This window comes from Epargyreus clarus, unplaced genomic scaffold (assembly GCF_041222505.1).
Source record: "Epargyreus clarus isolate Ecla_fem2 unplaced genomic scaffold, WU_Ecla_fem_2.2 ptg000019l, whole genome shotgun sequence".
In the NCBI taxonomy this organism is placed as follows: domain Eukaryota; kingdom Metazoa; phylum Arthropoda; class Insecta; order Lepidoptera; family Hesperiidae; genus Epargyreus; species Epargyreus clarus.
In genome coordinates, this window is record NW_027332227.1 from 1,453,406 (window position 1) to 1,480,734 (window position 27,329).

The 27,329-nt window shown below is 35.9% G+C and overlaps 3 protein-coding genes and 1 long non-coding RNA gene across 6 annotated transcripts in view; 1 reads left to right on the forward strand and 3 right to left on the reverse strand.

The window, feature by feature from the left end:
• Positions 1-27,329, reverse strand: part of Ance-3 (angiotensin-converting enzyme Ance-3) — a 198,458-nt gene that overhangs the window by 64,913 nt on the left and 106,216 nt on the right. The window lies entirely within an intron of this gene.
• On the forward strand, positions 444-16,130 carry CPG13 (cuticular protein glycine-rich 13). Its single transcript, XM_073083854.1, has 2 exons — positions 444-581; positions 14,792-16,130. Exons 1-2 carry the CDS (start codon positions 570-572, stop codon positions 15,872-15,874), a joined length of 1,095 nt encoding a protein of 364 aa, XP_072939955.1. The 5' UTR covers positions 444-569; the 3' UTR covers positions 15,875-16,130.
• Positions 8,975-14,305, reverse strand: LOC140750371 (uncharacterized). Of its 3 annotated transcripts, none has more exons than XM_073083857.1 (3): positions 13,916-14,305; positions 12,538-13,402; positions 8,975-10,738 (listed from the first exon to the last, which is right to left on the reverse strand). In XM_073083857.1, exons 1-2 carry the CDS (start codon positions 14,088-14,090, stop codon positions 12,543-12,545), a joined length of 1,035 nt encoding a protein of 344 aa, XP_072939958.1. In that variant the 5' UTR covers positions 14,091-14,305; the 3' UTR covers positions 8,975-10,738; positions 12,538-12,542. The 3 variants fall into 3 exon arrangements, with proteins under 3 accessions (XP_072939958.1, XP_072939957.1, XP_072939956.1); XM_073083856.1 differs by having other exon boundaries at positions 8,975-11,453; XM_073083855.1 differs by lacking the exons at positions 12,538-13,402; positions 13,916-14,305 and adding an exon at positions 11,391-11,537.
• LOC140750375 (uncharacterized) lies at positions 18,840-20,909 on the reverse strand. The gene is made up of 2 exons (XR_012103199.1): positions 19,882-20,909; positions 18,840-19,402 (listed from the first exon to the last, which is right to left on the reverse strand). It is a non-coding gene; the product is annotated as an uncharacterized LOC140750375 (long non-coding RNA).

Here is a 27,329-nt window from a genome sequence, read left to right on the forward strand (position 1 = left end):
CATAAACCAACTTATACATTACACAAATCGTACGTAATCTACTCGATAACTCTGTACCTTTGTATGTAAACATATCTAATAATTAACATCTACATAACCGTAATTACCACGCATTGTATTTTAACACAAATCGAAAGTTACACAAGGTTAAAAAGTATGCTTTGTTTGTCTATAAATCATAGGAATAATGTGCGGTGTTCCGATTACAGCATGTTTCGTCATACTAATAAACTTAAAACATGATTCTAAATTCAAAACACAATTTTATTACAAAAAACAATTTGAATAAAATTCAAAAACCGAATGTCACAGTCACAGGTCACGATAAAAATAGAAAAAGAAATGGAGGAATAAAAAATATTGTTCGAAATTCGAAACGCACGCGTCTCGCGTCTGTTTCCCGCCTGCCGACCGGCCGAATACGAAGGACTTGGCGCGAAGCAAGCTGATCCAGTATCTAGAGGGGCAGTGGCGAAAGTGCTTCCAAATAACCACCTATAAAAACACAACACTCGGTCCGAATAGCATCCAGTTCGAACCCTGACTCCAACCACCGTTCAAGAGGCAAGATGAGAAAAACGGTGAGTTGGCCAAGACTAGTGTTGTGCAGTGAAGTGACTTCAAAAAAGTGTGATAAAACGCCAAGTGTGTCCCGTGCCGGAGTGTTTAGTGATGCAGATTATTTACTACTACGTTTTTCTTATCTGTGATCGTTCTCGGACGGGATGTGACACACTTTTTTGAAGTCAAAACTGTGTTTATTAGCTGCGTAATTAATTAATATCTACGAATAGAAAATAGTAATAATTACCATAAATCAATACTAGAAATTTATTGTAGAACAAAGAAAACTATGTCTGTTTTATTTATTAAAACAACATGTTCTGTTTTTCTTGTCCAAGTAGTCATTTTATTCTTTTCAAATTACGATTTATTAAATTACTCATTTAATATTAAGTTCTCTAAACCAGATTTTTTCAACAAGATGACAATAATAGACAGTTTGGTAAATATAAACAAAAACGCATATTTAAATCATTGTACGCATAATATCAATATGTCTCGATTAAATTCACGTTTGTATCTTAACCCTACAGAAGACGACACTTACGATAATATATTCGCCGCTAAACCGTTCGCGGTTGAGACACCGAGTAAAACAACCGTAAAACCGCTTCTTAACCGGCGTATGGTTAATATCTCGCATTAGATAACTAGTGGCCGTCTGCCGTGAAGTAAATACGATTATCATACCCTATTTAGATCTTGTTATCGCTTTATTAAAGAGCCGTAATTTTAGAGAATCGCCTCTAAAGATTTAAGGCCCAAAATAGATTAACGTTCAGTCCTTATTTACGAAATATCCCGATTCTAGACTTTAATAAAATCTTATAATGATGTTTAGCACGCAATCACGATTAAAGCACAAATTACTCGATAAAAAACGTTAATCTCAATGAATACGTCTACTTCAGTTAGATGTGCCATTAATCACATATATCATAGAGGAATGTAGATTGCATAAATAATACGATAATTCTAATTTCAATGCTAACTTTATATGCCTACCACTTATTATCTCGAGGTGAACAAAGTATCAATTTAAACATAATAGTAAACCGAGGCTCTATCTATGCAAATGTCTACGGAACCAAAAGTTAGAGATAATTTTCACAGAGATTCAGAGAGTATCTAATGTTTTGAAATATTACCAAAATATTTGTTGCTTATCAGGCATTGTAAAGTTGAATGCAAAATTCTAGATCTGATCCTTAATTCGCTGAACAAAAATTTTTGCAACGTAATGCAGGCTGAAAAGAATGATCCGAAAATATGTATATATATTTAAATAGACAGCGCCAGCGGGATTTACTGAAAAATTATATATCTATAAGTACAATAAGGGTATTTAGAGACCGGGTCTTTTATGTTTTTGAATATGTCCCAAATCGTTGAAGCGATCCCATTGCAAAAAAGGAAATATAACCAAAAAAATGTTAATTTAATTACTATAATACTTACGAGAGCATTAAATCCACGCAATTGCAGAAAATTACCTAATGTATAAAATTATTTGCGCAAAATTAAACTTAATTTACATTACAGAATAATATAAACAAAGCAAACCTGAGATCCATCGGTCCGTTGCGTCACAATGGCGTCTTTTCTCTTCAGCTTACACCAAAGACGGGTTATACATGCTCTTACGGAAATAAACTCACTGTAGATACAGTTACTAAGCAGGATATCTCAATTCGTTATATAAACAATACGAACTAGAAATGTTCTGTTCTAAAACATCTACATTGTAATAGTTATATTTATATGTAAACTGCAATTTATAATAGCATATCTGTTATATTTATAGCTATTAACAGATACCCATAAGAAGTCATAACTGTTATTAAACAAACTGCAAGTCTGCTTGATATTTTTTTAAAAAACCTTCATTGTTTAAACTTTGACGGCAACAATATCTGCGTTATAATATCACGGATATACGTTATTGTGTGTAGGTTTAAAAGGTGTGAGAGAAAATTATTATTTGCAAGAAGTATTTTAACTAATCCTAAGGAAAACTTAAGTAGAGCTTTCATCTTTTGTCTTACTACTAAATGTACTGTATGCCCATTTGCTCTAATCTCATTAAGAAATCTATATTTACCGTAACTAAGGGTTTATTGTAATAAGACCCAACTCTCATTAATCATTTGAGGTTAAAGATTATATTTTTACCACGTATGCGTAAGGAGAAACTAGGAAGCAAGACCATGAAATCGTACACCAAAGTTGCTAATCCCAGTATAATACCAGTTAATTATATAATAGGAAGTTGCATGTATGAAGAGAAATAGAACCCTTGCTAGCATAGTGTGCGTAAGTTGTGTGATATGTTATTTATAAAATAACGTATCGTATCATATATTTGTTTTTATACCGTTATTAATATTATTACGTTATTAACATGTTTTATTACCAACGACTTAATATAAATATAACATATAGCGCACGAACAAAGCAATATTTACAAATTAAATTGAATACTCAGATATTTGGTATTTGTTCGCTAAATTATTTAAAAAAGCAAAAATATATAAATAATAACGATGATTTTTTATTAAAAATGTACTTAATTTTTCATTTTATGTAAAAAGTAAAATCCAACTATTATTTTACGATCGCTGACAATTTCTCGCCATTGGTGTTAAACAATTCCTAAGCAAAGAATGTAAGTACATTGCGTAAAAAAGTACACCGATTCAGTTACACTTAGATATCGTTAGGTAAATCACTGGTTACTTATAATTGTAGGGCCTGAAGCCCTTAGGTACGTTTATAATGAAACTGAACAGCTAAATGAAACTACAGGGGGCTTAGGAACGGCGTAGGTAATTATCGTATACTGGCGGGTTGCAGGTTATCGGAGCCGGCAGCCAGTTAACTATATAAATAGCCCTTAATCATAACTAGATCGCGAAACGTGTTTCCAATCGATCTAGGAGCAAAGGTGTTATTATCGGAATTATGCCTTTCGAAATGTCCTTTCGCGTGTATAATCTGCGTGTTTTTCCTGAAGGTAGCCTTGTATTTCCATATTGAATATAAATAAAATCTCAATTTTATGTATGCAAATTGTTTAAAATATGCACAACGCCATCTAGTGAGGCTTTGAAGAAACAACCACGATGAATGTTATAAAAAGTTTGTAGTGATAATATATTTTTGTACACAGTGTAGGTACCGTATAAATTAAACTACCCACACAACTTGATATGGCGTAAAAACATGACAAGCATCTTGTTACGTATTTGATTATGTTAGCCCCTATGTAAGTACCCGATATGTACACCAAGTAGTGATAGTTTAGCGGTTGAAACTCAGACTCTCCGGGATGTCTTAGAATCGAATCCTATGCACCTAGGATTCAAAACGACAGACACTTCATATTCGACTGAACTTTGTACAACAACAACATGTAATAAAACCTGAACAGGAATAAATTACAATATTTTGCACTCAAATAGTATCATAAAAATATATGAAGTCATTTTCTTTTTACAAACATGTACTCAATAATTTTCCCAAGCTAATAAAAAATAATGGAATTTTCCTGACTCCAAAAGGTTCATCAAATTGAAATCTCGTTAAAAGTTAGGAGACGTCATTACCTACTTGTCAAATATTTGACGATCATAGCGACACAGAAACTTTGAGAATAATACGCTTGAGTTCATTCTCAGAACTAGAAACTTATCGTAATTCTGAATTAAGCGAATTTCAACAAACATCAATAAAGCTTTAAGAATTTCATTGGATGCTTATATTATTTAACAATGACTTAATTTGATAAATTTTCAAATTAAAAAGCTCAGTTCACAAGCAAATCGAATGAAAAGAAAATTTGACATTAATTAATATATCGACCCTGGAACCTCGCAGATCAACAAAGTAACGGATTATACATCGTGGCACCTAAGCGGTCTGAAATACTCATTATAAATTGAAATGATTAAATTAAACTATTGCATCATGGACAATTAAGCACTTTTTGTTTTTATTTTCTAAATAACGACCTAATTTCTGTGAGAAAATTATATTTCAGCCCATTATCCTAAAAGTATACAATAGATTAGGTAGTGGGTTTTTATTCAATTAAACTTAATTGGTTATTCAGAAACAAAATCAAAATAATTCATAGTAGATACTTTACATAATCCCTTTAGAACGTCAAAGACAAACCACCAGTTTGGTGTTATGGAGAAGTAAATATTATAGTCTTAAATAACTAAATGTAACTCGGTATGACTCACACAAGTACCACATACTCGTATTACTCAAAGTAGGAAATTATTGTCGGATTTATTTTAAAACGTATCAATTATCCACGATTTCTCAACTCAATCAAAACTAACTAATGTTAGTTACGACATTCCTAATTACTGTATCCTGTATTGGACAGCTTATCATTGATTAGCCAGAACCAGTTATACCGGTCTAGACCAAACGCAATACCCGAAGGATGGTACTGGCACGTAATTAAGGAATGCATTACGCACTTTTATAGCTCGAGTTATTAAATAACTAATGACACAGTTTGTGTCTAGTTTTTGAATAACTTTTTATTGAACACTTGTTATTTTTACGGCCTGTGTTTGTTTTAATTAATGATGCTTTTGTCCAATTATATACTAATGAGTGTTACTTAAAGTTGATCACAGACGCGCTACATTGAATTCGATGCAATTTTTCATAGAATTTATCTTTCATTGGTACAGAACACAAAACTAGATAAGTAAACTCATCATTTATACTCGTATGTCTGCCTAAGCGATAATCGAATCCGAAAACTATTGCGAGTCAAGTCAGGATATTGACTCTGTCACATAAGAATTGCCACATAAGAATCACAGGCATTCTAGAAACTTCTTAAATAATTTGAATGAAACTGATTTTAAGCTGAGTTTAGTTATCGCAAAACTATGAAGGGCATACATAAAATACGTGAGCAAAACTGTAATTAAAAACTTTTAAAAAAAAAAAATAATTGAGGTTGGAATTTCAATAGATAGACGCATATCCTACGCCGTAGCCGCAGTGGTTGCCGTTAGGTAAGTCACCCGTTTGTTACGCAAACACCAACGATAGCCGTGAATTACTTTGACAGCTTCAAACGTAGGGTAACTGGTTTAGTTCCTGACTTCTGAGTCCTGAGTATGTAGTGGTAGGTCAGTTTTGCTAAACGCAACTGAAAGGAAAAGCTCTTATTCAAAATAAATCAAAATTATAACCTTGTCGCAGTTGAAAAAAATGATAGTATGTACTGGTAGGTCAGTTTGTTACAACTGAAAGGCGAAAGACCTTATTCAAAATAAATCAAAATTTTAACCTTGTCGCAGTTTCAAAAAATGATAAAGTTAGTTCTTAAATAGGTTATCCCTTAACCCTTAAGCAAAACATAAGAGCAAAATGTTTAGTGAAAAAATTAAAGATACATTTCTATCTATATTACGAACATGTATCATATATACATGTTATAAATATAATACGAGTATCTTAACATTTATATATCAATCAAAAACCAATTATTAATTTTAAACCAATAATGCTGAAAGGGATTCTTAAATAACTATATTGTAGTTACCTAATCATATCATTTACCTAAATCTGCGCACAAAAATCCTATTTCCATACCGATTTCAACAAAACCTTGAGTAAAAGATTGCGAAAGATAGGTAAATGTATCCCACGATACGATAGTTAGCCTCGATCTCTGATTAGCGGTGTTTACTGTCAAGCGAAGGTTTTTACGGAAGCATTCCGAACTGAGCTTGGAAAGTGAACGCAATTTACTATTCTCTAAAGTGTTTACATTTAAATAGTTTACCTTTAGTTCCTTTAAATAGATTTGGTTTGGTGCTGTCTGTTTTTGTAGCTCTTTTTATAACAAAAGTGGCTATAGTTGAAGATAATAATATCCTCTAATAATAGCAATACTGAGATTATAACAAAGGATTATGCTATTTCAGTTTCACTGTTTTCATATAAAGCATTTCATTAAGTGTGGACGCGTGCGCATCTCATAAATAAAAGCAATTACCACTTAGTTGGTGTTGTCGATACGTACCTACCACCATTACAATAGTGAAGTTTTAAATGTTAATTATTTGGCTATCGGACTAACCATTGTTTATACTTTTTACCGTTGGGGTCACTGTAAACTTTAAACCAACAAGCTTTATAAAACATATAAATATACAACAAAAAACAATTTTCAAAAATTAAAATGTCGTTACCAATAACAAAAGCCTTAAACCTCACAATGTTACTATAAGTATCGGAACAGATATGAAACTAATTTATGACGATAAGTCGTAATCGTATACATAAACGGAACGACGTAATAAAAGCCAGTTTATTAGCGCAAAGTGATTCATAATCGTAAAAACAGTAGTACAATACCTGAATGGATTAAACCGGAATGTATCGTAACTTTAAAATCTTTAAATGACGTTAATTGTTTCTTTTATAACTACAGTTACGAACGAAACCAGATGTCAGTAATAGTGAAGCTTCGAATTATGTTAACTCGAGCGTTATTCAATTTTTAGTCTGGAACCTTAATTATTTTTTAGTGAAGATTAACTTATTAGTCCTCTAAAGTCGTACATACAATAGAATTACACCATAGATCCCGATAATAGCTCAAAAGTTAACAATGTTTTCATTTTTAAAGTGTAAAAATATACTTAATATACTTTCTTTCTTTCTTATACTTAATATTACGAAGAAAGAATCTTTAAAGAATATCTTAACATACATTTTTCTTATTTCTCCATATTTGGTAACTAAGTTGAAATCACGGTCACGTGGAGTATAACCTGACGTCATAAGATAACGCCACTTGAATTACGAACGTAGTATTTTCACTCTGTTATTGACTTGTTTCACTATTATATGGTAAGCGATGAATAGCGATAGTTTTATGTTCCTTCTAAAGTATGGAAACGCGCTTTAAATGATGACAGCGCCCAACCTTTCTACACCGCTTGGTTTTATTGCTAAATAATTAACTGTTTACATTTTTTGATTGACTGAATATTATTTACAACGGTGGTAGAGCAAGTGCCTTGTTCAGTCGTGTTTTCTCTTACGATTTTTGCTTTACTGCCAAATGAGTCATGTGTTACTTAATGCGTTACGCGGTCACCTTGCAAGGCAATGTTCCCCGTTTTTGTTTTGTTTTCCAAATTAGGAACTTATTACAACTTGATTTGAAAAAATATATATAATGCCTTATGGCGATATTCTGGTATGAAAGGTGAATGGTGTGGTCAAAAGCTCAAACCTAAAAACTGTAGCATAAGAAGGTGACGGTGGTACTATTAAAGACGAATCACTAACATTTCACCCATTTATGTCCTCCTGTAATTATATACAACTTGCTCATAATTACACCCCGTGTTGCGCAATATTGTGCAACATTGCTACAAACCATATTTACCATAACCGTGGTATCGATACGGTTATGATCTAACCGTATATTGACATGGTGTGCAATACGTATTGCGATATCGGATGACTCTTATTAATGTAGTCAACATTTCGGTGCAGTGGGTTTCCCGATTCGGTTATAATGAAGTCGTGAATTTACTATTAAGAAACGGCTCAAGGTAACTTGAAATATCTCAAAAAGAAGTCACATTCAACTATTATTATTATTACTATTTTTTAAATATATAATAGTAGATAGTTAAAGAGTATTCATAGTTTATATATACTATTATTTGAAGCACCTGGTGGAAATTAAAGGTCTTTCAACCCTTTACAGAGGTAAAAAAATTGTCTGAAAAGCAGTAACATAAGAGTAGTAAATAAAATAGACACCAAAAACGTTCATACGATTACTGTAACCAAAATGACTTGTTCATACAATTTTGCATAATTAAAAATTAGACGAGCTTACCTGTAAGCGAAGTCTGATTATAATTTTATGAATGGTGATCTGAAATATAATTAAAATTAACAGTGTAGTATCCTCTTCCTCACTCCATCGGCATCGCGGTTGTTTAGTTCCCTAAATAAGAGAAAAAAACATTGATATGGTAACATTGTCATAGAGAATGTGTCATAGCCAACTCCGGAACGTCACTTAATTTAGAGTCTTATTCCTTCCCACCAGATTCAATTTCCCTGATATAGGGGATGTTGTGTCATTTTTGTTGTTGCAGTTTGGGTGTAGATTTTTGGGTGGGTAGGGTAATTATATTTCAGATCACCATTCATAAAATTATAATCAGACTTCGCTTACAGGTAAGCTCGTCTAATTTTTAATTTTATTTCATGGTGATCTGAAATATAATTAAAATTAACAGTGTAGATGTTTAGAGTCAGCTGCAACAATAACTGCTGTAATTAAATAATAAACTGTTATAATAAGAGATTATGTTTCATTTATTATCCAAAATGCACAATTTTTCAGTCTTATATTTTACTAAAATAATTAAGAATTAACATCTTAAATTATATGATTTTTTATTACACATGTAATAACAGTTTTTATGTGAATGATATAATTTGTATTCTTTGTTTTACTTACATCACATTTAAATGTATTTTAAAGTCTGTTTATAATTTGTCAATTTAATCATTTTAGTTCTTATTGTAAAGTGTTGACACTAGTATTTTTAATCATTTTAGTACTTATTTTAAAGTGTTGACACTAGTATTTTTAATCATTTTAGTACTTATTTTAAAGTGTTGACACTAGTATTTTTAATCATTTTAGTACTTATTTTAAAGTGTTGACACTAGTATTTTTAATCATTTTAGTACTTATTGTAAAGTGTTGACACTAGTATTTTTAATCATTTTAGTCCTTATTGTAAAGTATTGACACTTGTATTTTTAATTAGTATAATTAGAACTTTTAATTTTGGTAATTTTATTACCTATATTTGAGATCAATAATCATTAATTCCAATAATCAATTAGTGTAAAATTACAAATGTTGTACTTATTAAGTTTTTTCATTTGCTTCCTGATCTTATATAATAATCAATTATAATTTTGATGTATAATGCAAAGTATATAATGATTGGTTATAATTTTTGATTAATCATAATTAGAATCAAACTTCTATGTGATAGTCTATTGTCACTTTTTAAATTTTGTGATGCGATTTATCACGTCGGTTTCTGAAGTTTGTCTTGGTGGTATCAGACTAGCTGTTACTAGATAAGGCTGCATAGGCGAAGTTTTCTTGAGGTGTATCATCACTAATAGGTATATTATAGTATTTTGCAAAAACATTTGAGTTCAATGACCATCCTGCTGCCTTTCTGATCAGTTCCATGCTCACTCCTGTTCTTTTTGCAGATGATGTGGCAGTGTGCCTTGTACTGTGTGCTGTGTATTTCGAGATATCTATGCCGCTGTGTTGCATCATATCTTTTATCCATCTACTGATGGTCTGCTTTGATGCTTTTTTATAAGGCTTCTTGTATGTTAACCAAAGGTATGATTCCCCATTCCTGACTGATGTTGTTCGGTCCAGGTATGCTTGAAGGGCTCTCGATGGACATATTTTGGGATTTTGCGTAAAGAAGGGTAGGTGTATGACTGGCTGCGTTTTTGTTACGACAGATGTTTTGATAATATCTGTTATATGGATGATTATTTTTGACTGAGTTTTTTGTATGTTGTCAATTTTTATTAATGAGAGTGTTTGGACTCTCTGAGCTGTGGCTAGGGCTAGAAGTATGGCCAGTTTCTTCGTTAGATTCTCTAGGCTTAGGTCTTGGTTGTCTGGCCAACTAGTCAGATATTCTAACACTTTTGTTGGGTCCCATGTTTCACTATATCTAGGCCTTGGTGGTCTCAGTCTGTATACACCTTTTAAGAAGCGTGAAATTCTGTCATCACTGCCAATTTTTGTGTTAACTAATAAAGACAATGCTGATCTGTCAGTGTTCAATGTGCTGTAGCCTGCACTTGATTCGTATTTCTCGGTGAGGAATTGAAGGACTTGAGGCACTGACGCACTGTATGCATCAAGGTGGTATTCAAGACAAAATTTCCACCATCCTTTGTATGTTGTATTATACTGTTTGAGTGTACCTGGAGACAAGGACGACAGCATGATTTTCAGTGAGCTCTCTGGCAAACCTCTATGTCTGAATGCCTGCCGCAGAAGACTGCTGCCACCAGGGAAAGCGTCGAACTCAGTGGGTGCTTGGTTCTGAAAGGTGATTGTAATAAATTATCATTGGGCGGAAAAACAATTGGTTCTGATATCATCAGAGACATGGCCAGTGGATACCAAGGTTGGAAGCTCCATCTTGGCAATACCAGTATGCCTTTTGCTTTATTATTCTTAATCTTTTGCAGGCACCTAGGTATCATGCTGAACGGAGGAAAGGCATAAAAGAAAAATTTTGACCAGTCTAATGTGAAAGCATCAATATTATATGCAAATGGATCTCTTTTCCATGATACGTACAGATCGCATTTAGCATTTATTCTGCTGGCAAATAGATCGATTTGAGGGTTTTCAAATTGAAGGCATAATGACTTAAATGCCTCCGTTGAAAGTTCCCATTCAGTGTCGATGTTTGTGTTCCTTGACTCCTGGTCTGCCATATTTTCCCTTGATTTGATGTATGATGCATATATGTGTATGTTGTGGTCTTCGCACCATTCCCATATTCTTCTTGTAACCTCATTGAGATGTGGATGTTGAATGTTTCCCATTTTATTAATACATGCAATGGCAGTGGTATTGTCAATCCTTAAGAGGACACTTGTGTTTCTCATATTGTTAGCATAACATTTTAGCCCGAAATAGGCGGCTATGAGCTCTAGATGGTTTATATGGAATTTTTGTTCATTACCTGACCATAATCCTCCAATGCTATCGCCATTGCAGTATGCTCCCCACCCGGTGAGGGATGCATCTGAAAAAATTTCCAATGAAAATGGGTTTTCCGTTATCTGTCTACATGCACTTTGTATTTTATGTTCCCACCACTGTAGGTCAGGTATGATGGTCTTTGGCATACACATATTTGTATCATAATTGTCATTGGATTTAATTAACGATATGTATTTTCCCCTTTCCATGATCTTTGTGTGCAACATTCCATAAGGTATAGCGGGACATGCTGCCACTAATGTACCCAGAAGCTTAGCGTAATCCCTTATGGTAAAATTATTTAGTGTTTTAAACTTTTTAATGAGTTTTAGGATGGCTATTTTCTTGTCTATGGGCAGCTCAAGAGTCATCTTACTAGAATTAAGCAAAAAACCTAGGAACTTGCATTTTTTACTTGGCGTGAGCTTGCTTTTCTCAAAATTTACTATTAGACCTAGGTGCTGGAAAAGATTAAGAGCAAACTGAGTATTTTGGTGGCATTCTTGATATGTTTTCCCAATGCAGAGGTAATCATCTATGTATATGGTAGATAGGTGTCCCTGGTTCCTCAAGAACCCTATTACTGGCTTGAGTAGTTTTGTGAAAACTGATGGTGCTGTACATAGACCATAAGGCATAGCTGTGAACTCAAACAGCTGATTCGAATGTTGAAACCTTAGGTATTTCCTATCATTGGGGTGTATGGGTACTAGAAGGTAAGATTCCTTTAGGTCAATGCTGGTCATGAAGTATTGTCTGTCAATCAGTCTGATAGCTGTTCTAAGGTCTTCCATTTTGAAATGATTTGTTTTAATGTATTTATTTAGTTCTTTTAGATTAAGGATGAATCTAAATTTCCCATTAGGTTTGGGTCTCAAGAAAATTTTTGAAATAAATTCGCCTTTGATGTGTTCACATGGGGTAATGGCGCCTAAAGCAATCAAGTCCATGATGGACTTGTCCATTAGTTCACTTTCGTGAATTGATAATCTGTTGTTAGGAATAATTTTTTGGTTTGGTATTGACTCAAATGGAATTTGGTATCCTTGAATCCATTGCAGGATAGTAGGATCCTGAGTAATTGATTCCCATTGATTAATGTAATTTCTTAAGTTCCCTGCATGTACCTGTTTTATCGTCGGTGTGTTGGAGCATTCCGGGGAGTCCAGGAGCGATTCTTGTAGGGCTGAGGTTGGTCTTGTTTGGGTTGGACACGCCTCTGGTATGATGACCGGTTTGGTTTTGGTCCACCACGTGTCATCGCTCTGCTTCTTGATTTCGGTGGTGGACCGTTCTTGTTTAACGATGGTCTTTTTGTCTTTGTCACAGTCTTTTTGATTTGCGCCACGGACTGCTGTAACAACTTTGCGTTTTTTATAGTTTCTGATAAGTTGTCCCCGAAGAGGTGTGTGCCACGCTTGTCTATAGTTTGATTAAAGCTTTTGTCGAGCAGTGGCAAGATTAGTTTTGTTCTTGTCTTGGTCTGATGAAAATGAATATCTGTTAATAATTTTGTTGCTTCAGTGAGCTTCTTCAGTATTTCATGTTTGTTAATTTCTTCCTCCGTTAGGACATTGGACATGACTTGTCCTATAGCGGCACATGCTCTTCCTAACTGACGTTGGCTTATTTCAATTCCTTTGTCTCTCATCTTTGCCGACTCGGACAGTGCTGTCAGTACTTCCAGGTTTAGTATTGGTGCCTCCAAGAACTTGCAGTTTGTTGGTATTTTGCAATTTTGTACAATTTCTTCTCTTTCCTGTTTGGATAGACCATTTACCAGGATATATGTCCACCTTTTTGTGATGTCTTCATGCAGACTTCCCGAAAAGGTGTCTGGCTCTGCGTAGTCTTTGCCCAGGGCCAGTGTGAGAGAATTGTCTTCCGCCTCCTCCATGGTTTGATCCAGATTGTTCGGGCATGGTTCTGTGTCATCTGAACCAGAATCCTCAGCGGTTTGATCCGGGTTGCTCGTGCATGGTTCTATGTCACCTGAAATGCAATTTTGATATGTCTAAGCCAATGCATTTTAGCCATTTGCCACATAGAAATGTTAGCATTAGTGTCTCGTACTTGATGGCGAGAAGGAAAACCCCGTTTAGCGTCATCAAAGTAACGCTGTGAGTATCTCGTACTCAACGGTCTTATTGCCTTGTGTATGAGGCTCGCCATGTGTCGCAATGTGCAAGTTAGTGCAAGCGCCCCATGCTACAGTACTAATTTCAGGGTTATGCGAACCATTTGTGTCAACAAAGTGTCACAATGAGTATCTCGTACTCCATGATTCGAAAGGCAATGCCAGTGGTGTTAGAATACACATGCAGGCTATGCTATACTTCGGTTTTTTGGTACTTTAGTACCCGTCACCCCGTTTTGCCTCCTCTACGGAAGCGTGCCCCACTTTTAGATATTAGTTTTTTATGGTGTTTTGTTATTTGTTATCGTGCGCATGCCTTGTCGCAGTGTAAAGTGAGCTTATGAGCACAAGAAGCGATATTTTCTTACCTTGTGACTCGTATACCGACACGTGGTCGGAGTCGATCGACGTGTCTCGTGACCGCAAAGTACTTCTACTGCGACTACGGCTGTATCTATCCAATTCTTCAGTCTTCCTTTTGATTTTCTTCAGTTTTTCTTCGTATTTTCTTAGCTTTTCCATAAGTTTTGCTTGATTAGGCATGTTTCTGTTGAAATGCAAAACTTTTCCACGATGCCTCGCAAGAGCGCGAAAAAGAAGTGACGTTCCGGAGTTGGCTATGACACATTCTCTATGACAATGTTACCATATCAATGTTTTTTTCTCTTATTTAGGGAACTAAACAACCGCGATGCCGATGGAGTGAGGAAGAGGATACTACACTGTTAATTTTAATTATATTTCAGATCACCATGAAATAAAATCACACTTACTTAATATTGAAGAGCTTACTATACATTACAAAATGTAGCATGTAATGTAGCATTATCGACATTTGAAGTCATCTTTATTCATTCAAATCTATTCTAGCTTGAAGTTAATGTGATCGATACCTTCTGTTTTGCGTAATTAATTACCGTTATTCCTTCGTAATCGTTTTCGTAATACAATAAAATGTATACAGACGTCCATCTTCAATTAACACATCGTTACGAATACAAACAACTTCATTAGTCATGAACTCAAGATATTTGATCTGTGATATGGATATGTCAAATTAAGTCCGAAATATATTGGTAATATTATAATAGAAATTATCTTTGAGTTCAATATACCGATCTGTCATTTAAATGTTTCCGAGATTAATCTTCAGTTAGTCACAATTTTTAACAACGTGTTTAGTTATTTCTTCCTAGTGATGTAAACATAACAATTCTTAAGGGATCTCTTGTTCTTTGTTACAGGCCTGTCTAGTTTTCCTGCTGATAGCAGCAGTAGCTGCCAGCGAGAAGAAGTCGACAGAGCAGAAAGCCGAGCCTCTCGACAAGAAGCTCGACAAGCGGGGTCTCTTAAACCTCGGATATGGCTACGGCATCCACGGTCTTGACATCGGATACATCGGCCAGGGACACGGTCTAGGTGGCGCTTACAACTTCATCGACGATGGTGCCTACCACCAAGGTGGATACGGCATCAACCTTGGAGGACACACTGATGTCACCAGGACCATCACGCTCGTCAAGGGTGTCCCCTACGCCGTACCCGTCGATAGACACATTCCCTACCCCGTGGAGAAGCCCGTGCCATACCCGGTAAAGGTGCCAGTACCCCAGCCCTACGAGGTCGTTAAACACGTGCCAGTTCACGTGAAGGAGTACGTCAAGGTCCCCGTACACGTACCTGCCCCGTACCCAGTCGAGAAGAAGGTCCCCTATCCCGTCCATGTTCCAGTCGACAGGCCCTACCCCGTCAAGGTGCTAGTGCCCCAGCCCTACCCCGTTGAGAAGCATGTCCCCTACCCCGTCAAGGTGCCCGTGCCCCAACCCTACCCCGTGGAGAAACACGTGCCATATCCCGTCGAAGTTAAGGTGCCCGTACCCCAGCCCTACCCCGTCGTGAAGCACGTCGGTGTCCCCGTCAAGGTACCCGTTGACAGGCCTTACCCCGTGCACGTACCTGCCCCCTACCCCGTTGAGAAGCCCGTGCCAGTCCCCTACTCCGTCGAGAAGCCAGTGCCCTACCCCGTGCACGTGCCCGTCGACAGGCCCTACCCCGTCCACGTAGAGAAGCCCGTGCCAGTCCCCGTCAAGGTTGGCGTTCCTGAGCCCTACCCCGTGTACAAGCACATCCCCTATGAAGTCGAGAAGCCCGTGCCCTACCCAGTCAAGGTGCCCGTCGACAGGCCCTACCCCGTGCACATCGAGAAGCACGTGCCAGTCCACGTTGAGAAGCCCGTCCCCGTGCCCGTGAAGGTCCCGGTCCTCGTCGGCGACAACCACGAACACTACAGCCACTTCAACTACGGAGGCTCCTACTACGAACACTAGGATAATATAGTTTAGTTTTTAGGGTTTCATTACGCCAACATCACAGCGTTATTTATATCTCGCCAAGTTCACGCGGCCGGGACACCAGCAAAATTAAATTTTCATACTTTTCAACTCATACTGTATATTTATACTGTCATTTTAAGATGTCATGTCATTTAAGTGTACAGACATAACTTCGTAGTGATATAAAGTTACCATTTTTAGGTTAAGTCGACTGTAAAATATGTGAAAATAAAAAGAATAATGTGGAAAATGTCATTGTTTTATTTCCTAGGAAATTGCTTTGAAAGGTCAAGAAATAAATGGACATGAAATTGGCTGTAGAACGATCACAATCTGTAACCTTCACGCTAGTTCGTGCGGTGGTCGACTGTACAATAAATATTATGATCTGCACGAACAGAATCCGACAATCACATAACAAAGGCCAATAAAACTGTGAACCTTGAATTATTTTTAAAAGCCAATTTTATGCAAATGTTTATGATCTAACTAGATATATGATTATTTATAAAAAAAATATAATGTACTGAGTAAGTACTTCGTTTAATTGAATTATTTGATATTAATAAAATTAATCATGAAAGGCTTTTTAATTAATAATAAATACATAATTGTATTAAAAATAATACAAAAAGAATAATAAATAGTAAATATTAATACATCAGTAAGCTATATACACTATTTTATTTAAGATTAACACAGCAGGTATATATAAAGTAGTACTAGATAGTTAATAAATCATAAATTGACTTGCCATTATAGCCACATATGATATTCAAAGTATGAAGGTGTGAATAATTATGGATTAACGTAATGTGTATCGTACATGTAATATTCCCATGAGAACAGGCAATTTGTCAACATTGTAGGTGACATACTCATACGAATTGCGTCATAAGAATTTTAACACTTCATTGCTTAGGCGATTGGTAATAACCGTTAATACGTATACGGAGGTATTTATTATGTGGAAGGTATTTTTCTGTTACGATTACAATATCGTTGCCAATAGGGTAGAGAAATCTAATAAGGCGCTTTCCTGATAAAACAACTGGTAGAATTTGATGACAATGTCGAAATAATACCTAGAAGGGCTTGCAGTAACAGATTGTGAATGTTACGAATTTTAACTGTCAGTAATAGTTAAGTAGCAGGTTCATAAAAACATTTCATGGCTAACAGGTAATGATTGTTATTAGATTTTTTACCCCAAGTATTAATTTACGTATTTTTCCTGTACAACTGCATAAATATATCATTAGATTGGTGTTTTATAATGGATAAAATTAAAAGTTAGTGTAACATAATAACGTTCTATTACTAAAATGTCTCATGTAAAACAGGTTTATCTAGCACATTCATTATAGTGTATTTTCTAAATTTTATTATTAGGTTTCATTATTATTAACAGCTTGAAATCATAGACCGAAATTATACTAAACAAAATTATAAGATAAAATTCAAATTTTACTTTATAAATTTGTTATAAAGATTTTTTTACTACCTTAAAACTTCTAAATGACACAAAATGACTCTACCTTCTCAAAATGAAAAAATAGTGAAAAGTATAATTCTTGTAGTATAAGTAAACAATTGCATAATATTAGACTCATATTATTTTCGGGTCTTTAAAAAACTAACAATTTTTACAATACAATTACAAATATATTTTTTGAGTAAATTAAAAATCTCTCCACATCGACTTAACTCCATAGTCGCAGTAGCCGCACCTTCCCGAACGGTAAACTTCTTTACGTAACCTGGTTAAGGTTAGTGGAATGTAGCAATATTGTTTACGTCGAAACGGTTATTTGGTTAACATAACCAGCAAATAAATAATTCAATGTCACTGACGACAACTATTGCGTATAGTATACATTTCTTTGAAGCTTCTATAAAAGTGTAGTTGAATTTCGTAAGTTTATGACCCATTTTACATGTTATGATCCGATGAAGCTGTAAAATTCGACGTTAAAGACGTACTTGAAATTATACAGAATAGGACATAGGGCTTACTTATTAAGTTGCTTTTATCACGTAGCCCGTTCGTTACGGTAATCGTAGTAAGAAACGCCAATGCATCGTAGTATATTTGAAACTTCGATCAGAACTAAGAACTTTGTACGTATAAATATCTCCGATCTCGTTAATAATAATTAATCAATCTCTCATGTTTTAGCTACCAAAGAATGTGACATATATTTTTTTTTACATTGACCAAAGATCGATTTTAACAATTTCCGTCTACTATAAATTGTCGATTTTGGAAGGCAAAAAATAATAATAGCCGATTATTAATAATGGGTCGTTATTGAAATATTATGGCCAGTGTTCTAAATTTTAAAAATAGATAGATAGATAGATAGAATACTCTTTATTGCACACTTACAGATGAATTTAAATAATAGCAAAATATATACACAGGTCAAACAGTATGCAATAGGCGGTCTTATCGCTAAGTAGCGATTTCTTCCAGACACCTATGCATGAAAAAGAAAAGAGAGACAAGCGGAGGAAGAAGGTTAGTGTGCGCGAAGTTAGAGAAGGAATAGGTTATGAAGGACAGGATACACGTAGTATATTCGTGTAATATATAATTATTAATTATATACATCTACATAGCTATTTATAGAAAAATAATATAGCGATTTAAATCTCATAGCGCCTAATCAAATGAAAATCGTAGGTATATATATTATATATTACTAACATACCTACTGTTATAATATTTTCCTCCATAACAACCACTTAATTGACCTTAAGTGTTATATTATTTAAAAACATTAATTTAACCTAATTTTATTTATAACTAATTGTTTAAATCCAAAAAGTTTCGCTAACATTGAATGAAATATAAAAATAATATAACACTTACATTTTATACCACATAACAAGGTAAACTAATTGTTCAGTATGAGGGGGCTTCAGGTTTATCTACTCAATAAAAACGAATTCGAACTTTCTATCGTGTGCGAAGAACAATTTATTTCAAAGTGACAACGGCATCCGCATCGGCTTCTTTCAATATGTAGGCAGACGCTCACTAGATGGCGCTACCGGTACCGTTTCTGAACATGCCCCCGGCCTTGGAAGAACCCTCTTCCAACGGTATGTCATCCTTCACTGGTGCGGCATTCTCCGTTGGTGTGGCATCCTCTGATGATGTAGCATCTTCCATTGGTAAAGCGCATATCTTCGAAAATGGCCTCCGGACAGGCCCCATTGAAGTTGTAATTTCGGCGACACGAGACACTCCGTCAGCACCCGGGAACACTCGATTAACTCGGCCGAGACGCCATTTGAGGGGTGGTAGATTGTCCTCTTTGACTAGAACCAAACTACCCAAAATAATGTCGTCCTTCTTCAATTTCCATTTGGTTCTGATCTGAAGCTCCGAAATGTACTCTCTGGACCAGCGACGCCAGAAATGTTGCCGCAGCTGCTCCATACGACGATAGCGAGACAGTCGCGACGGGGTTACGTCTTCCACGTCTTCTGCAGGCAGCGCAGTTAACGGTCGGCCTAGAAGGAAGTGACCAGGCGTAAGTGGAGTCAAATCGGTAGGATCAGTGGATAAGGGTGATAGAGGGCGAGAATTAAGAATGGCCTCGATTTGTGCAAGAACCGTGCTAAATTCTTCAAAGGTCAAATTAGCATTACCTACGATGCGTCGTATATGATATTTAACCGACCTTATCCCACTCTCCCATAGGCCTCCAAAGTGTGGTGAGTATGGGGGAATAAAATGGAATTGAATTCCATCATTAGAAGCAAAATCGACTATTTGTTTGTTATTATTTGACAAAACTGAAGAGATTTCTCTAGCAGCACCCACAAAATTTTTACCATTATCCGAATAAACAGCATTCGGCTTACCCCGTCTGCTGATAAAACGTTTAAGTGCTAAAATATAGTCGTCAGTAGACAGACTGGTAACTAGCTCCAAATGCACGGCCTTGGTAAGAAAACATATAAAAAGACATATATAACCTTTTACTAACCTGGAACCTCTGCCTTTTCGATTTAAAATCATCACAGGTCCCGCGTAATCCACACCAGTTCGTTCAAATGGAAACCCGGGGTCCAAACGATTAGCTGGTAAGTTTCCCATTATTGGGGTTAAAGTCCTGCCCTTTATACGGGTACAAGTGATACATTCACGCACTACTTTCCTAACTAGGTTTCTTGCACTCAACAACCAAAAAAAATCACGTAAACTGGATAATAGCAACTGAGGACCGGCGTGAAGTAAACGCAAGTGTTCATGCCTAACTAGTAAAACTGATAATGGATGTTTGCTACATAATAGTAACGGGTGTTTCTTATTGTAATTAAAAGTAATAGAATTATCAAGTCTTCCTCCGACACGAATTAAGTTTTGCGCATCTAAAAACACATTCAAACCGGCTATACGATTCATTTCCTTAGCGTTTGTTTTAATAGGTAGATTATTATTACTTAAACACCTGTATACGTCCGGAAAGGATTCACTCTGCGCGCATTTAACTAGCAAGCATTGCGATCTATTTAACTCGTCCACAGTTAAGACACCGGTGTGCGGAATGAATTTGTCGCTGCAATCGAAGCGGCTACGTAGGTTATTTATAAAGCGTAGTACATACGCCCATACACGTTTAAGTTTAATAAAAGACGAATATTTATTGAATTGTATTAAATTACAAGATTGAACACAAACATGATTTAACGTTTGACCTTTTAATTCAGGTAAATTATTCGAGTTAATTATATTGTCGTGTAAATAATTATGAGAAAAATTATTATTATTATCGTGTAAAAAAGATGGACCGTTCCACCATAAGTTGCTGTTATTTAATAAATTAAGAGATAGACCCCTAGACAACAGATCAGCTGGATTATCTTTGCTTTGAACATGTAACCATTTTGAGTCGTTTGTCAGTTCATTAATTTCTGTAACACGGTTCTGTACAAAAGACTTTAACAAATGTGGTGACATGCTAAGCCAACCAATGACAATTGTCGAGTCCGTCCAGAAGTAGACATTAGTGAATGTTAGCCGTAATGATTCAATTATTCTTTTATATAACTTTGCTCCTACCAGAGCACCGCAAAGTTCCAATCTAGGAATTGTTAATGATTTTAAGGGTGCTAGTTTGCTCTTAGCACAAAGTAACTTAACTACTACTTCTGAGTTATTGTTATAGGTACAAATGTAAGCGCATGCTCCATACGCATATTGTGAGGCATCAGTAAAAATATGTAGTTCTTTGTGCTGTACATAATTACTCATAACATGACGTGGAATCTTTAATTCGGATAAACAATCTAATGATTTAATAAAATTTTCCCACGTAACAGCAATCTTGCGTGATACTGGAGTATCCCAATCGAGTTTACTAAGCCATAGCTGCTGTAATAATATTTTTAAAATAATGACTGCAGGAGAAAGTAGACCTAATGGATCATATATTTGCGAAATAGTAGATAGCATTTGTCGTTTAGTTAAGTTCGACCCATTACTAAAGTTATTAATCTTGGTAGTGAAGTATAATTCATCAGATTCATTATGCCAACCTATACCAAGCGTTTTGTTTTGCGTGTGTTCACCTACAAACTGACGAGATAACGCGTTACGAGTGACGTCAGAATTAAATGTCCATTTGCGAAGTAAAAAACATCCAGACTGTAAAACATTACTTATTTTATTACACATTTCTAATAATTGTTGGTGATCATCACTTCCCGTAATTAAATCATCTACAAAAATATCCTCAAATATAACACGTGCTATGGCCGCATCTTTACAATCCAACCCGAGCTGCCGTATACAACGCATACTAAGGTAAGGCGCCGACGCAGTCCCATAGGTGACCGTATTGAGTTGGTATACTTTCAGTGGATCAGTCGGGTTCTCTCGCCAAAGTATGAGCTGCAGCGACCGTTGGTCCGGATGGACTAGAACCTGCCTAAACATCTTTTCCACATCTGCGCAAGCTACGAATTTAAATTGCCGAAAACGTAGAAGTATAGAAAATATGTCAGTTTGAAGTGCTGGTCCTGGTAGTTGGATATCATTAAGCGATTTACCAGAAGTAGATACTGCACTAGCGTCAAATACCACTCTTAACTTAGTCGTATTGCTATCTTTGAGAACACCATGATGAGGCAAAAAGAAATTAGGTTTACTTACTTCATCTATGCGAGTCATATGACCTAAAACCTCATATTCCTTCATGAATTCACAGTATAAACGTTTACAATCAGGCGAACGTTCTAATTTACGCTCTAACGAAAGAAATCTGTTTTTTGCTAAAGTGTATGAATCGCCTAATGTACTAGGTGATTCTTTAAGAGGTATCCGTATAACAAACCTACCGTCATATTGACGCTCGGTCGTATTTGTAAAGAGGTCTTCACACAGTCGTTCGTCGCGAGTTAAAACGCTATGTGATGGGGGAATATTTTCAATCTCCCAAAATCGTTTAAGTTGATCGTCTAAGGATTGATTAAAATTACATTGAACGTGATTGAAGTTGCGTTTATTTACCTCCTCCGTATATAATGGGCCAGACAGTAACCACCCTAACTTTGAGTTCTGAATGTATGGACCATTAGTTAATCGAATTCTGTCATCGTTTAATATATCCCAAAAGAGTTCCGCACCAATTAACAAATCAATTTCCGAAGGATTATAAAATGTAGGATCTGCTAACTGGATATTATTCGGAATACGTATAAGATCGGTGCTAATGCTCGCCGAGGGCAAACTGGATGTAATGCGCTGCAGGACGAAACATTTTATCTTTCTAGTAAAATCGTTTAATTTTGAACGTATAGTAATTTCGCATAGTTCATTCGATTGCGTCACAGACTGTGCGACGCCTGAGATATGTATAGTGGACTGTATAGAAGGCGTATTTAATCGTTTTCTTAAATTATTTGAGATAAAACAATGTTGACTACCATTGTCTAACAGCGCTCGGGCTGAATGTATATGATTATCTTGATCGATAATATCTACTAATGCTGTACACAATAACACCGGTTGCAACGAATGCGGCAGCGTTAAATCGCTGTCCGTGTGAAAGGTATCTAAGAATACGGAATGCAGCGCGGTCGACGGGCCAGCCGGAGCTGCACTGTGATCGACGGAGTGCTCGTTGCGCGCACACGTATTAATGTTATTGTATGAAGTATTTAAGTGAAGTAAAGTATTATGTTTGCTTTGACATTGTTTACAGGGCCCAAATAAACAATCGGTAAATGAATGACCCGCGCGTAAACAATTATGACATAATTTTTTGTCGTTTACAAATTTAATTCTATCTTTAACCGACAGATTTAAGAAGTTATAACACGTATAAAGTGCATGATTCCCGTTACACGAAGGACAGTTAGTGACGCGTTTGTAAACATTATTGTTAGATGATTTGCTTTTCGTGCTATTGGATGTAGTAACATAACTATGTGCCTGTGAGTGTTGTGAGTGATGTAGATTTTGTGAACCTTTGTTTATATTAACGACATTTGTGGGTTTATTCACAGGTTTATTATGACTAGCGTTAATCATGTCCAACATATCCGCTTTATTTTTAAGAAACGAAAGCAAATCATCCAACTTTAACTTTGTGCCATCGGATATAGATCCTTTGTAATTCTCCCAATCGCGTTCGGTTGCTGCGTCTAATTTTGTAACAATTAAATAAATAATGATTGTATCCCATGAATCCGTTGGTTCGTTTAATGTTTTTAAAGCGCGTAGGTTTCTTAAAACTGTATCAATCATCTTTCTAATATGCGTGTGGGATTTATGCTTTAAAGGCGAAATAGAAAATAACGATTTTAAGTGGTTGTGTACAAGAAGCCTAGTATTATGAAATCTGTTATCTAATAATTCCCATGCGTGAATGTAATTACTAGGAGTAAATTCTAATGCACTTATTACTTGCAAGGCGCTGCCACTAAGTGAACACCGTAGATAGTGAAACTTTTGGATTTCGTCTAAATCTGAACGATTGTGGATCATAGTTATATACGAATTTTTATATTCAAGCCACTGGTCAAACGAACCATCGAAAGAAGGTAGCTTTATATCAGGTAACTTAACGCTAGACCTAGATAAACGACCGTTAAATTTCGTATTGGAACCGTCGTCAGCCTGACCACTTTCGACTAAAATTTCAGCAGTAGCTAACACACTAAAATATAATGATTCAAAAGATTCTACGTATTCACTATTAGACAAACTTTCCGAATCAGGAGAAGATAATTCAATTTGACTTTCTATATTATTAAATTTTATAAAATGATCATTAGCAGCCTGCATCCTAAATTTGATTTCTTTAATTTGAAATTGGGTGGGGCTAACATCGTGAAAACTGTCTAAAAACTTTTTAAACTGCGTTAATCTACTTCTCAGAATTCCACGCTGTTTTTTGAGATCAGATAAGTCACACAGCTGTTTTCTCGTGGGAGAAACTGAGAGACCAGATTTAGGCACTTCTAGCTTATCATCACCACCCATTTTAAAGGCCTATGAATAAGAAAGTTAAGGTACTCACGATTTTGATGATATTACTCGTATGTAATTGCACAGACACAGACTTCTGAAATGCACAAAATAACACGGTTTAAACACAATTCGTATAGGGAAGGAGTAGATAGGATTGAAGAACCTGACCGTTAACTGACGATTTCTGATGCTGTAGAACGCTTGCGACGATTTCTGATGCTGTAGAACGCTTGCACGGCGATTCAATTTATTCCTCTTCGTTTATTATTACGTTATTCGAAATTGAAGTCCAAATTATTCGGCTCGAAGACCAAATTATGTTCAGTATGAGGGGGCTTCAGGTTTATCTACTCAATAAAAACGAATTCGAACTTTCTATCGTGTGCGAAGAACAATTTATTTCAAAGTGACAACGGCATCCGCATCGGCTTCTTTCAATATGTAGGCAGACGCTCACTAGATGGCGCTACCGGTACCGTTTCTGAACACTAATAAAAGTGAAAACTGGCCTATACAACAATGACGTATGCCTCGAAGGGAAAGACGTTGCCTAACAAAGATTGGACATTAAGACTAGACTCTTTATTGCGATATTAGGCCTTGCACAACTTTTTGTCCCTGTAGTTTCGGGACCAGAATAGGGCTACGGTATCCCCTGCCTGTCGTAAGAGGCGACTAAAAGGGGGCTTCCGGGGTTGCGGGTGGCAAGAGTGGGAGCTCGAACCGCCCAGCCAGCGGCCCCGGGAAGGACGGCGGTATGTGTGGTCTCATACCGTCGTACGCACCAGACGGTGTGGCGAGCGCCAAGCTCACCTGGGCGGAGCCCGACGGGGCAACGCGCTAAGAGGGCTCCGGTTGCATTCCTACGGCCACCGGGGGGGTTTTAGTGCGGTAAGAATCCCACATAACCCTACGTCGCTCCCACGACACTGGGTACCTTTTGAAGGTTTCCCCCTCGTAAACAAAAAAAAAAAAAAAAAAGGCCTTGCACAACAGGCGCCTGGACAGTCATTATTGTAAATGTTTAAATCAAACATTTTGATCAGTCAACATTAACTAAGAATGTAAAAATTAATCTCATTTACATGCATATTACTGAATCAATATGGAAAAATATGTATGCGGTTCATAAAAACCTTGGCTTTGAAAGGTAAAAAATGTGTTTAGGTATATTGAATTAGGCAATAATATTGTAATCCACCTGACGGTAAGCAGCCAATGCCGCCCACAAACATCTGGAATAAACAGAAAATAGTATTGGAGTCTCCCTCTGAGACGGATTCGTTGCTACACCTGAGAATTAAGTTGGTTCCACGTATCTTCCAGTTTATTTCCACACTCATTATACAACAACAAAGCACTTAACACCTCCGTCATAAGACAAAAACATGCCTGTAACGTAACGATATGACAGAGGTGCCACTGTGGACCAAGGAAGGGCCTTTCGGTCAATAACTAGGTCTTAAGCAACTCATCTTTAGCCAGCTAACTTAACCCATAAACCTACAATACATCTATTACTGCATGCGAACAAAGCTAGTATTGTCCTATTGTTCGAAAAATCACATGCATATACCGATTTTGTGTACACCGCCGGACAAAAAAGGTATAATACTGGTAAGTAATACAATGTTGTATGGCCGTTATCACAGCATAATCAGAAACGGTGTCTTTAAGACAATGTTTATTTATAAAGCTCCCCAAGTGTAGACTTTTATAAAAAGTCCGATTTTTATTAAAAAAAAAAACTCCTCATTTAGATTTATAGACAAATTGTGCCACGCAGTTTCACGCGCGTTTTATGGTGTGAATATTCTGAAGAATTCATGGGAAAACATAGTTTAAGTCAATCTAAAAAGTAGTTTTAGTTATTCGTTATATCATTAGCTAACTGGCCATCAAAATAAGTTCAGCCGTTAGGCGAGCTGTGCCGCGTAGTTTCACGTGCGTTTGAATATGTAAATATTCTGGAAAAGCCCTGGGTTTTTCTACGGAACCCTAGGTTTAGGATTTTCTAATAAAGTTACTCCTTACATACTAACCTAACTGGTCATTAAAATCGGTTTAGCCATTTCGAAATTTAGTCGGAACAAACAAAATACAGCCAGACGGACGGAGATATAAACAAATATTTCAATAATATTTTTTTTGTTATAAGTACCGATAAACCTTCATATTCAATTAGCAAGCTTTTATTTTGACATTGGAAATGGACACTCCAATTTAATTTATTGCTATAGATAAGTGTAGTACTAGTAGTTATGAAATATTTCAGAAATATCATGATAAAGGAGTAAAATCAAAATTTTAACGTATTGCAATGAACACACTGAAACAATATGTGTGTACTTATTGTACTAATAAACTAAATATTGTTAAATCAAAGATATTTAATTGTATTGTTATGTTTTTGTGATAAGTAAAATTGCAATAAATAATTTCCTTTTATTTCATTTCATAATCGCATCAGGTCCACAAACATTATACTTTATTTGCTCGACAATATACGAACACGTTCGCGGGCACTTGGGAAAAATGTATAATTTGCTCTTTTCACGTTTCGAAATGGAGCCAGTTTTCTGTTTACTGCAAGTGCAATGATGAAATTTTGAACACTCGAAGATTTCTGGGTTGAGGATAATTTGAGTTAATAAATTATTTAAAATTTATCCACAGAAATAGTATACGTGGTTCAAAGATAGTAAGACCTTTTGTGGTTCGACTCCAGACGCAGCATCGCCACACCTTATTTCTGCCTAACAACAGCAGTATTAAGAACTGATGTGTTACTCCTTTAAGGGTAACGGGGACATACTCATCCAAGGCGTTCCAACTTAGGTAGTGTAACAGTCACAGGATTTTGATTTCATTCTAGGGAAGGCAGACATCTTAATGTAATTTTGATTTCTGTTTTAGTATAGGGCGTTGTTTTAGTATGAATGAATATTAATTCATGAA